General features: G+C 39.3%; 1 protein-coding gene across 2 annotated transcripts in view; it reads right to left on the bottom strand.

Annotated features, from left to right (window-relative positions):
• RAB23 (RAB23, member RAS oncogene family) overlaps positions 1-11,460 on the bottom strand; it is a 38,186-nt gene extending 26,726 nt beyond the window's left edge. For both annotated transcript variants that reach the window (XR_007462550.1, XM_049652862.1), the window contains exons 1-2: positions 11,162-11,460; positions 2,458-2,673 (exon numbers count right to left, since the gene is read on the bottom strand). Coding sequence is in view for 1 of the 2 variants with exons in the window: in XM_049652862.1 (XP_049508819.1) it covers positions 2,458-2,612 (155 nt within the window). In the remaining variant the exon portion in view is untranslated. The remainder of the gene's footprint in view (positions 1-2,457; positions 2,674-11,161) is intronic.
• Between the last annotated feature and the right edge of the window lie 1,487 nt (positions 11,461-12,947).

The raw sequence follows: 12,947 nt of genomic DNA, 5'->3' as shown, positions 1-12,947 counted from the left end.
GAGAAAGCTTTTGTGATCCGGACAGAAGATATAACCAGCCACAACATTCCCTCAAACAAAAGCCCGATAATCCAGAGCAAGGCCCTAACTCTCTTCAGTTCTATGAAGGCAGAGAGGTGAGGAAGCTGCAGAAGAAAAGACTGAAGTTAGCAGAGACTGGCTCATGAGGTTTAAGGAAAGATGCTGCCTCTATGACATCAAAGAGCAAGGTGAAACAGCAGGTACTGATGCAGAAGCTGCAGCAAGTTACCCAGAAGATCTAGCTGAGATAATTAATGAAGGTGGCTACACTAAGCCACCAATTTTCAATGTAGGTGAAACAGCCTTCTATTGGAAGGAGATTCTATGGAGGACGTTCATAACTAGAGGAAAGTCAGTACCTGGCTTCAAAGCTTCAAAGGGCAAGTTAACTCCCTTGTTAGGGGCTAATGCAGCTGGTGACTTTAAGTTGAAGCCAATACTTATTTACTATTCTGAAAATTCTATGGCCCTTCAGAATTATACTAAATCTACCCTGCCTGTGCTCTATAAATGGAACCACAAGGCCTGGATGACAGCACATCTGTTTACATCATGGTTTACTAAATATTTTAAGCCCACTGTTGAGACCTACTGCTCAGGAAAAAAATTCCTTCAAAGTATGACTGCTCATTGACAATGGACCTGGTCACCCAAGAGGTCTGATGGAGATGTACAATGAGAGAATGTTGTTGTCATGACTGCTAACACAACATCCATTCTGCAGGCCATTTGACTTTCAAGTCTTAGTATTTAAGAAATATATTCTGTAAGGCTATGGCTGCTACAGATAGTAATTCCTCTGATAGATCTGGGCAAAGTAAATTGAAACTTTATAGAAAGGATTTACCACTGTAGATGCCAATAAGAACATCTGTGATTCACTGGAAGAGGTCAAATATCAACATCAACAGGACTTTGGAAGAAGTTGATTCCAACCCTCACGGATGACTCTGAAAGGTTCAACGACTTCCATGGAGGAAGTATCTGCAGACGTGGTGGAAATAGCAGGACATGGAGCCTGAAGATGTGATTGAATTGCTGCAATCTCATGATAAAACATGAGCAGATGAGGAGTTGCTTATTATAAATGAGCAAAGAAAGTGGTTTCTTGGCATGGAATCTAGTCCTGGTGAAGATGCTGTGCAGACTGTTGAAATGACAAGAAAGGATTTAGAATATTAAATAAACTTAGCTGATAAGGTAGCAGCAGGGTTTGAGAGAATTTTTTTAAAGTTTTTAATTTTAATTCCACTATAGTATAACATACAGCGTTATATCAGTTTCAGGTGTACAATATAGTGATTCAATAGGGTTTGAGAGAATTTACTCCAATTTTGAATGAAGTTCTACTGTGGGTAAAATGCCATCAAACAGCATCACATGCTACAGGGAAATCATTCCTGAAAGGCAGAGTAAATCAGTGAAGCAAACTTCACTGTTGTCTTATATTAAGAAACTACCACAGCCACCCCAACATTCAACCACCACCCTGATCAGTCAGCAGCCATCAACATCAAGACAAGACCTTCACCAGCAAAAAGATTAAGACTCAGTGAAAGATCAGAGGATGGTTAGCATTTTTTAGCAATACAGTATTTTTTAAATTTTTAATATTTAATTTTTTTAACATTTATTCATTTTTGAGAGTGAGAGAGACAGAGCAGGAGTGGGGGAGGGGCAGAGAGAGTGGGAGACACAGAATCAGAAGCAGGCTCCAGGCTCTGACCTGTCAGCACAGAGCCCGACGTGGGACTTGAACTCACCGCGAGATCATGACCTACGCCGAAGTCGGATGCCCAACCGACTGAGCCACCCAGGTGCCTGAGCAATACAGTATTTTTAAATTAAGGTATGTACATTTTTTTAGACATAATGCTGTTGCATACTTAATAGACTACAGTAAAATGTAAACATAACTTTTATATGCACTGTGCAACCAAAAAATTCATTTGACTTGCTTTATTGTGGTAGTCTGGAACAGAACCTGCAAAATCTCCAAGTTGTGCCTATAAGGGACAGAAATCTCATTAGAGTCAAGCATCAGTTTGACTTTAAGAAGTACGCAAGGTGCCACCAATAAATATAACATCAGATACAAGACAGAAAGTGGGGAGGGGAGTATGAAAAAAGGGGGGAAATGAGGAAGGGAAAACAGATGAAAGGTGAAAAAAGGCAGAAGAATAAAGATATACACAGGAATATGTTAACTAACTGGAATCTAAATAAAAGCTTGAAACATTAAAAAGAAAAAAAAAAGATACACACAGTAATAAGTATTTGAAAACCACCACAGAATGTCTCATTAGCCACAGTCACTAGACTCCTAACCTTGGACTATACTATAATTAGTATTATTCCAGTGAAAGTCCTAGATATAGTTCACAAATCAAAACTTCATAAATCAAAACTCAGGGGATAAAATGGCCAAGTACATACTGGATTTGTCGCTCCAAAAAATCAACTCCAATGGTTTTCTTGTAGTCTTTTGTAAAAATGCCTTTGCAATATCGCTGAATCATACTTGACTTTCCAACTGCTCCATTCCCTACAACCACCATCTTGATAGCCACTTCCATATCTTCCTCCAACATTTTTGCAGTTGAAAAGGTTTCTGAACCAACTTTAATTCCAGGTGATCAGATCTTCTCAAATCTGTGGTTTAAAATGAAATTATTTTTCATAACATAAAAATTGTACAAAATAAGCTATAATTGTTTTATGGAGAAATAATTATATTGCACTGCAAGAATTTGTTTCCATGATGGAGGCCCTCTTACCATCCTGTTTAGATCATGTAAATTATTTGAAAGGAGGAACAATAATATCATTCATTTCTGAATCCTGATCAGTAGCAAAATGTATGATATCTAGGTATTAATAAAGGCCTAGATTACATAGTTCTACCTTTCACGGAGACTAAGATTAAGATGGTCAGTGTTAGAGTTGAGGTCTGATTTAAAGTTGCTCTTAGTGAAGTTACTGCTTGACCTCTTTAAACTTCAGTTTACTAAGGATATTTATCTCACAAGATTGTTGATCAATGGCACATATAAAGCACTAAGCATAATGAAAATCGAGCACTCAAAAACTGGTAGTTTCATACAACATAATAAATCCTCCATAGTCACCACCATATGGGTAACAAATAAAATATCTAAGAAAACTGCTTTTTCAACCTCACAAGTAATAATTACTATCCCTAGAAAAGCACCCCTAAGAAAGATTTTGTATAATATACAACTGTGTGTCAGCACTGAACTCTTACAGTGCTTCACTGTTCAGGTTATAATGAATCCTTTATAAATAATCTTATACCACACATTCTTTCTTTAGTTTCAGACTAGTTACAGTTACTCATATAATGAAAGTAATACAATGTGTACTGTCTGCATTTTAGATTGAAAAGAACAGAAAGTCAATTTCTTCTATTTCTTAAAATTACTAGTTAAATTCCTATTATACAATATTATATTCCAACTACCTTAACTGAAAATCCATCTATACAACCATTACATAAAACAAGTCTGAAACATGAAGAACATTTCCCCCATCCCCCACCACGGAGTCTCAGTAATTGTCCCTACCGCTTCACAAATTTGCACAATCATAAGAATCATCTAGGAGGATTTGTTCAAGTATAGGTTCTAGGTCTCCACCTCAAACATAATTAAATGATGAAAAAAAAAAGTATAAGAATGAAAAGAAGACTATGGTAGGAACAAAAATACAGGTAAATACAAGACTTCTCTTGAATGTTCTAAATTATGTTGGACTCAAACACAATTGTGTGGTTTTCAGTATGTATAGAGAAAATATTTATGATAGCTAATTATAAATGGGAGAAGATAAAGGAATGTAAAGGAAGGTAAAGTTTCTATGCTTCACTTGAACTGGTAAAATGTTGACTCCAAAAGACTGTGATAAATTATATATATAAGTGTATATATATGTGTGTGTATATATAAGTGCATATATATGTGTATATTACATGTATACATATATATGTATGTATACATATATACATATATGTGTGTACATATATTTATACATACACATATGTACGTACATAGTGTGTGTGTGTGCGTGTGTATATACATATATATATATATATATATATATATATATAGTGTAATATCCAGAGCAACTACTGAAGTTACAAAGAGATATACTTAAAACAAAATTAAAGTCTAATAACAATAAAACAATCAGAATCTGACATTTATAGAACTGTCCACACAACAGAATATACTTCTTTTTAAGTATCTATTAAATCTATCTACTAAATATATACCAAGATAAAACAAATTCCAGGTGATTTAAAAAAAAGAAAACCTCAACAAACTTAAAATAATCAGACCACAATGCAGTCGAACTAGAAATAATTAACAGAAAACAGAAAGATAACAGGAAAATCTCCAAACATTTGCAAACTAAAAACAATGTGTGAGCCAAAGACTGAAGCTGAAGATAATTTTTTTTTTAAGAGAGAGAGAGCGAGCATGAGTGGGAAGAGGGGCAGGGAGGGAGGGAGAGAGAATATCTTAAGCAGGTTCCATGTTCAGTGTGGAGCCTGACATGGGGCTCGATCCCATGACCCTGGGATCATGACCTGAGTCGAAATCAAGAGTCTGGATGCCAGTAATTGTCAGTTATGACTTGAGCCACCCAGGTGCACAAGAAAAAATTTTTTTTTAATTTTTAAATTTTTAAATAATTTTTAAATTTTTAAATAATTGAATGAAAAGGAAAATACAACATGTGAAAATCTGTGAGACATAGCTAATGTAGTGCTGAAAGAGAAAATTTATAGCACTAAATGCTTACCTTAGAAAAGAAGAAAAGTCTCAATCATTTAAACTCCCACCTCAAGAAACTAGAAAAAGAGCAAAATAAACCCAAAGCAAATGATGGAAATAATAAAGAACAGAAATCAATGAAATTGGAAACAGAAAAACAGGGAAAATTAAACAAAAAACTGTTTCTTTAAAGATCAGTATAACTGACAGAAAAAAAAAGAGAATACACAATTTACCAATATTAGGAATAAAATCAAGAATGTCACTATGGACTCTGTGGACTCCAAAGGATAATACAACAGACAACTCTACACACATAAATTTGACAACATAGATGAAATGGACCAATTCCTTAAACAGGATTAACTACCACAACTCACTCAATATGAAATAGATAATTTGAATAGCCCTATAACTATAAAGGAAATTGAATTTGTAACTTAAAAACTCAAAGAAAAATCTCCAGGCTCAGGTGATTTCATGGGAGAATTCTATCAAGCTTTTCAAGAATTGACACCAACGATACACAATCTCTTCCAGAATACTGAAAAGAGGGGAACACTTCCCAACTTATTTTATAAAGCCAGCATTACCTTGATACCAACACCACACAGACAGTACAAAAAAGAAAACTGGACAAATATCCCCTCATGAACACAGACACACCAAAGTCCTCAACAAAATATTAGCAAGTCAAATCCAGGAATATATAAAAAGAATCACCAGGACCAAGTGGGCTTTGTTCTGGGAATGCAAGGGTGGTTCAATACCTAAAACCAATCAGTGTAATCAACCATATTAACAAAGCAAAGAAAAACCTCATCACCATATCAACTGATACATATATCACAAGAAATATATAACAAAACTCAACATCCATTTGTCAGAAAAACAGTCAGCAAACTAGAAACACAAGAGGACTCCTTCAACCTGATTAATGGTGTCTATTAAAAAACTATCCAGCTATGCAGCCACTCTGGAAAACAGTGTGGAGGTTCCTAAAAAATTAAAAATAGACCTACCCTATGACCCAGCAGCACTGCTAGGAATTTACCCAAGGGATACAGCAGTACTGATGCACAGGGGCACTTGTACCCCAATGTTTATAGCAGCACTCTCAACAATAGCCAAATTATGGAAAGAGCCTACATGTCCATTAACTGATGAATGGATAAAGAAATTGTGGTGTATATACACAATGGAGTACTATGTGGCAATAAGAAAGAATGAAATATGGCCCTTTGTAGCAACGTGGATGGAACTGGAGAGTGTGATGCTAAGTGAAATAAGCCATACAGAGAAAGACAGATACCGTATGTTTTCACTCTTATGTGGATCCTGAGAAACTTAACAGAAACCCATGGGGGAGGGGAAGGAAAAAAAAAAAAGAGGTTAGAGTGGGAGAGAGCCAAAGCATAAGAGACTGTTAAAAACTGAGAACAAACTGAGGGTTGATGGGGGGTGGGAGGGAGGGAAGGGTGGGTGATGGGTATTGAGGAGGGCACCTTTTGGAATGAGCACTGGGTGTTGTATGGAAACCAATTTGACAATAAATTTCATATATTGAAAAAAAAAAAAAAAACTATCCAGCTAATATTATATACTTAACTCTAAAAACCTGTTGTTTTTTTATTTTAAGTAAACTCTACCCGCAACATGGGGCTCAAACTCATGACTCTGCAATCAAGAGTCACAAGCTCTACTGACTGAGCCACACACCTGAAAGTGTGACTGTTTTAACCCTTAGACTAAGAACAGGGAAAGGATCTCTACTCTCACCACTCAAAGTTCTACATTATACACAAAGTTCTAGCCAGAGAAACAGGTGACAAAAAAACAAATAAAACAGAGATTAGGGAAAAAATGAATAAAAGTGACCCTACTCACAAATTACATGACTGTCTTTATAGAAACTTAAAGGAATTAAAAAAAAAATCCTGGAACTAATAAATCAGGTTAGCAAAGGCACAAGATACAAAAACAACAAACAACACTGAATTGTATTTCTATACCCTAACAATGTACAATTTGAAAGCAAGAAACAATATTTTTTTAAGTTTTATTTATTTAAGTAATCTCTATACCCAACATGCGGCTTGAACTCACTACCCTGAGATTAGGAGTCACATGCTCTTCCAACTGAGCCAGCCAGGCACCCTGAAACCAAAAATTTTTACGTGACATTTACAAGAGTTCCAAAAAAAAATTAAATACTTTGGTATAAATCTAACAAAACACGTACAGGATCTATATGCTGAAAACTATAAAACACTAATGAAATAAACACCTAAATAAATGAGAAGATATGCCATATTCACAGAGTGGAAGATTCAACAAAGTAAAAATAGCACTTCTCCCCAAATTGACCTATGGTTTAATGCAATTCCAAAGTACCAGCAGGATTTTTTTTCTGTATTTGAGACAAGCTGATTCTACATTTATTTTTATTTTTTTTATTTTGAGAGAGAAAGTACAAGCAGGGGAGGCAGAGAAAGAGGGAGAGAGAGAATCCTAAGCAAGTTCCACACTGACGGTGCAGAGCCTGATTCAAGGCTCAAACTCACAAAGCATGAAATCATGACCTGAACTGAGAGCAAGAGTTGGTCCCTTAACAGACTGAGCTACCCAGGTATTCCAAGACAAGCTGATGCTAAACATTATATGGAAAGGCAAATAAACTAGAATAGGTAACACAATTTTGAAAAAGAATAAAATTGGAGGAAATCATACTAGCCAATTTTAAGACACCAAAGAGCTATACTAATTAAGACAGCATGATACTGGCAAAGACAAAGATACGTAAATCAATGGAACAGAGAGCCCAAAAATAGACCCACACAAATTCAGTCAATTGATTTTCGACAAAGGTGCAAAAACAATTCAATGGAAAAAAGACAATGTCTTCAGCAAATGGTGATGGAACGATTGGACATTCATATGTAAAAAAGCAAACAAACATCTACCTAAACCTCAAAATGGATCAAAGATGTAAAACTATAGGTGCTCTCTCAAAAATAATAAATAAACATTAAAATAATAATAATAATTTTTTTAAAAAAGGGACTCCTGGGTGGCTCAGTAGATTAAGCATCCAACTTCAGCTCAGGTCATGATCTCCTGGTTTATGAGTTCAAGCCCCACATCAGGCTCTCTGCTGTCAGCTCAGAGCCTGCTTCAGATCCTCTGTCTCCCTTTCTCTCTGCCCTTCCCCCACTCATGCTCTCTCTATCTCTCTCAAAAATAACATTTTTAAAAAATAAAATAAAAACAAAAATATAGGGGCACCTGCATGACTTAGTCAGTTGAGCATCAGACTCTTGATTTCAGCTTAGGTCATGATCTCACAGTTTGTGAATTCCAGCCCTGAATCAGGCTAGCTGCTGTCAGTGCAGAGCCAAGCCTGCTTCAGATCCTCTGTCACCCTCTCTCCCTACTACTCCCCTGCACTCTCACTCTCTCTCAAAAATAAATAAAACGTTTTAAAAAATAAAATAAAACTATAAGGGTGCCTGTCTGGCTCAGTTTGGTAGAACCTGTGACTCTTGACCTTGGTGTTGTGATTTTGAGGCCCACGTTGGGTGTAGAGCTTAAAAATAAAATCTGAAATAAAATAAAATAAAAATAAAACCATATTTTTTGGAAGAAACATTTTAGAAGGTGTAAATCTTGACCTGGGGTTAGGCAGAGTTCTTAAAAGGAAAAATTGATAAATTAGACTTCATAAAAACGAAAAACATTTGCTCTGGAAACGATGCTGTCAAAAGAACAAAAAGACATGCTACAAACTGCAAGAAAGTATTTGCAAAGCACATATCTACCAAATAACTTGTTTCCAGAACATATCAAGAACCCTCAAAGCTCAACATAAGAAAGCAAACAACCCATTTGAAAAATGGGCAATACCCTTGGCCAGATACTCATCAAAGATTATACATGCCAAATAAGCACATGAAAAGATATTCAACATCATTAACCATTAGTTAAAGACACATCAAAATCATGTGATACCACACGTCTATTAGCATGGCTAATTTAAATTTAAAATTTAAATTTACTTTTACATTTTACATTTACATTTAAAATTACTGACAATACCAAGTGCTTAGGAGGATGTAGAACAACTGGTACTCTCACACATGGCTGGTAAGAATGCAAAATGATACAACCACTCTGGACATCAGCATGACAGTTTCTTATAAAGTTAAACATATTTTATATGACCCTGCAACCCACTCTTAGCAATACCCTAAAATGAAAACTTATATTCACACAAAAACCTTTACATGAATGTTTATAAGCAGCTCCATGTATAATCACAAAAAACTGGAAACACTCCAAATGTCCTTCAGTGGGTGGGTGTATAAACAACTGTGGTACATCTACCTAATGGAACACTACTTAGCAATAAAAAAAGAAAATTATTGATACATACAACAATTTGGAGGAATCTCAAAGACATTAAGCTGAGTGAAAAGAAGTCAGCATTAAAGGTTACATATTGTATGATTCCACTTATATGACATCTGGAAAGGACTGGTGATTGCCAGGGGTTAGGGGTAAGGGAAAAGATATAAAAGGACAGCATGAGTTTGGCAGGGGTGGGGCGGTGGTAAGAACTGTTTTATAATTCGGATTGTAGTGGTGTTTGCATTAATCTAAAATTCATAGAACCACAAATCCCCTAAAAAGTCACTTTTACCATTTAATTTTATTTTATGTTTGTTTATTTATTTATTGTGAGAGAGACAGAAAGAGAGAGAGAGCGTGGGAGTGAGCACGAACACACAGGTCGGGGAGGGAGAGGAGAGAACCCCAAGCAGGCTCCAAGCACAGCACAGAGCCCAATGCCGTGCTGGATCCCATGACCTTAAGATCATGACCTGAGTGGAAACGAAGAGTCAGAGGCTCAGGCCACTGAGTCACCCAGGTGCCCTTTATCATATAATTTTAAAAACAAAATTTAAAGGGACACCTGGGTGGCTCAGTCAGTTAAGCCTCCAACCTTGGTTTGGCTCAGGTCATGATCTCAGGGTTGGTGGAATCCAGCCCCTGCATCAGGCTCTGAGCTGACATCATCGAGCCTGCTTGGGATTATCTCTCCCTCTCTCTCTTTGCCTCTCCCCAGCTCATTCTCTCTCTCTCTCTCTCTCAAAATAAGTAATAAGTTTTTTTTTAATTTAAAGAAGGAAAGTGCAATCAGATTTTAACGCAGGCCGTCTGACTCTTGTGATTATCAGCTACTACTACTGTCTCGACTTAAGGCACTATATCAAAACAATTAAGTTCTTAGAAAATAAGCATAAACCTGAGTATGATAATTAAAAAGCTTACAGTAATGCTTTACATAAATACTCTTTTCCCCCAATTTAAAGACTTACCCAACCAATGCAATCTAATAAACTAGAAAAGAAAAATATGAGCTAAGTTACTGATTAAAAGGGTTGTCTTTTTCATCTCAGCCTGTACTTAAGTACAGTACGATTATGTTTATAACAACACTGAAAAAACTTGTTAGGTTCAGTGAAATTACCCGGAAGACGTTAGGAGTTATATAAAACCTAAAGAAGTACCCGGCCCTTTTCAGACTCGGCTGACACTACTGATAGTGAAGTTAATACTCTCACACACACACCCTCAGGTTCTTACGTCTGGGAGCTGCTGAAGGCTCCTCGGTTCTCCGAGTTAAGAAATTCTGCGGCAGCCAGTGTCAATGAAATAGTGCAGTCTGGCTCATTCATATTCTAGCAGTCACTGAGTGAGAAACTAGGGAAGGGTGGGGCCGCGGGTAAGGAGGGGGCCCCTCCGCAAGGAAGAGGGGGGCCTAAAAGCCGGGGTAGAGCCTGGGACCCTCCTCCCCATCACACCTCACTCGGCACTTAACGCCCCCTGCCGCTGTGTCTCCCGGCCGGGGTCGCCCGTTCCCCACCTGGGGGCTGGGGAAAGACGAGAAGCTGGGTGCTCAGCCAGGCTGGAGGCCAGCGCCTCTCCCCCGCGCCTTCTCGCTCCTTCCCGCCCTAGGGGCAATTCCAGGGACCCACACCCTGGGAGCCCCGGCCGCGGGGCAGGGAGAACGGGTGCCGGGCAGGCGCTGCCGCCCACCTCCTCCAGCTGGAACTTGGGCACGGCGCTCCGAGGCGGGGGAGAGGGCGCTCAGGGGCCGGGGGATGGGAGCCCGGGCCTGGAGGCCCCTGTCCCCGACACCCCTCTCCAGTCCCCGGAGTACGGCACATCCCGGGACCCCGGGGAGAAGCGGGTCCTTCCTCAGCAGAGCCGGGGGAGTCCTGAACCGCTGGAGAGGGCGAGTGAGAGCCGCGCGGCTGCCCGGAGTGCAGGCTGCTACTCACCGTCCCCGCTGGCCACGGACCCGCCGCCCGGCGCGACCGGCTCCTCCTGGTCGCGGCGCAACCGCTGCCGCCGCCGCCGCCACCTCCTCCTCCTCCTCCTCCCAGCGCGCCAGCTCCCCCCGGCGGGGCCGCCCGGCTGGCTCGCGCCCTCTTTCACTCTCTTAAAAATGACTATGATTTTTTTAACGAACTTTATTGCCAGCCAGGGCTCAGAACGAGCGGCTCAGCACGAGCGACTCAACAGCAACTCCGGCAAGGATGGTGGGGCGCGGGAGACTCGACTCCCCTCATCTGTGGACGCGCCGCTCTGCGGAGCATGCGCTGGGCTGGTTCTGCGCATGCTCCGCGCGGACCCGGTCCCCCCGCCCTGCTCCACCCGCGTTCTGGCTGGTTCTCGGGGAGGGCGGCTCTCCCGCGTTCCCGGCGGCTCTTCTGCGTTCCCGGTGCCTCTGGGGGAACCCGGTGTGCAGTGAGGACCGCAGCGGCGGGCGGCAGCTCCTAGATCGTCGACCCTAGTATAGCACTGACCGAGGAAGGTCCGCATAGGTTTCGCCTACTAAGTAATCAGACTTCCAGAGTACTCAAAGGACTTGCCCTGCCTTGGACACACACCTTTTTTTCTCCACCGGATGACATCCAAGTGGTAGAGTGAGCAAAAAATGTTGAGCAAAACTGAAAACGCACTCACAGTCCACCCGTTGCGGCTGGAGAAAGAAGTCTGAGATGGTTAACAGTTGAGAGAACCAAACCAACAATTAAAAGTTCCCCCTGAAAGCAATCTAAACTGCTTCAGTTGTTTTTATATTTCAAAATACAATAGAATAGAGGGAATAAAGGAAAATACCAACTGTTGGCAAAATACTCCAAGGATGTAGAGTAACTGAATGCATCTACCCTGCTTCTGGAAAGTAAACTAGAACAACTCCTTTAAATAACAATTGGGCGCTGTTTCCTAAAGAAGCATACCCTATGACCCACCAGTTCCACCTCTACTAATCCAGCCAAGAGAAATGAGTACTTACCTTGCACCAACACGGCAAAAGAATGTTCACAACTGCATTTGTGTTAATAGCCCCCAAATGGAAATAACCCCAAAGACCATAAACGATGGAATGAATTACCTAATTCACACAGTGTTGATGCAATGGAATACTGTGCAACAATGAGAAGAATAACCCACAACTACCGACATGAAATGGCTTAACTGCAGAAATGTAAATTTGAACAAAAAGTAAGGCACAAAAAGTACTTAATGGGTAAGACTTTTTCAGCACAAAAACATGAAAAAAAAAACCTATAAAATTTAGGATAATGGTTACCGTTGCAGGAAAGGGATAGTGACTGGGTGAGGGATTTCCAAGGTGTTAGTAAGGCTCTCTCTGTTGATGTTGGCACTAGTTACACATATGTGTTCATTTGTAAAAATTCACTAAACTGTACTCCTATGCACAGTTTTCTGTATGTGAATTATATTTCACAAGCAGTAGTTTTTAAAATTAAAAATTTTTAATTTCAAATGTTTTACCTATAATTGCAATATTGTTTTGTAAACACAGTGGTTATTTATAGGAAATTTAATGCCAAGTAGCCAATGGATTTATCTCTAGGATTTGGTTAGTAGTCTCTTAAACTTGAGTAATGTACTCACCCTCACCCCCTTTAAAAGAAAAGGAAAAGCTTCATTAAGAAATGGGGAAAGGACTTAAATAGACATGTCTTCAAAGAAGGTGTACAAATGACTAATAAGTATATGAAAAAAGACTCAATATCACTTATCATTAGTAAA

The sequence above is a fragment of the Panthera uncia genome (assembly GCF_023721935.1).
Source record: "Panthera uncia isolate 11264 chromosome B2 unlocalized genomic scaffold, Puncia_PCG_1.0 HiC_scaffold_24, whole genome shotgun sequence".
Classification (NCBI taxonomy): Eukaryota; Metazoa; Chordata; class Mammalia; order Carnivora; family Felidae; genus Panthera; species Panthera uncia.
Note: the sequence above shows the minus strand (reverse complement) of the source record. Positions and strands in the feature narration are given on the sequence as shown.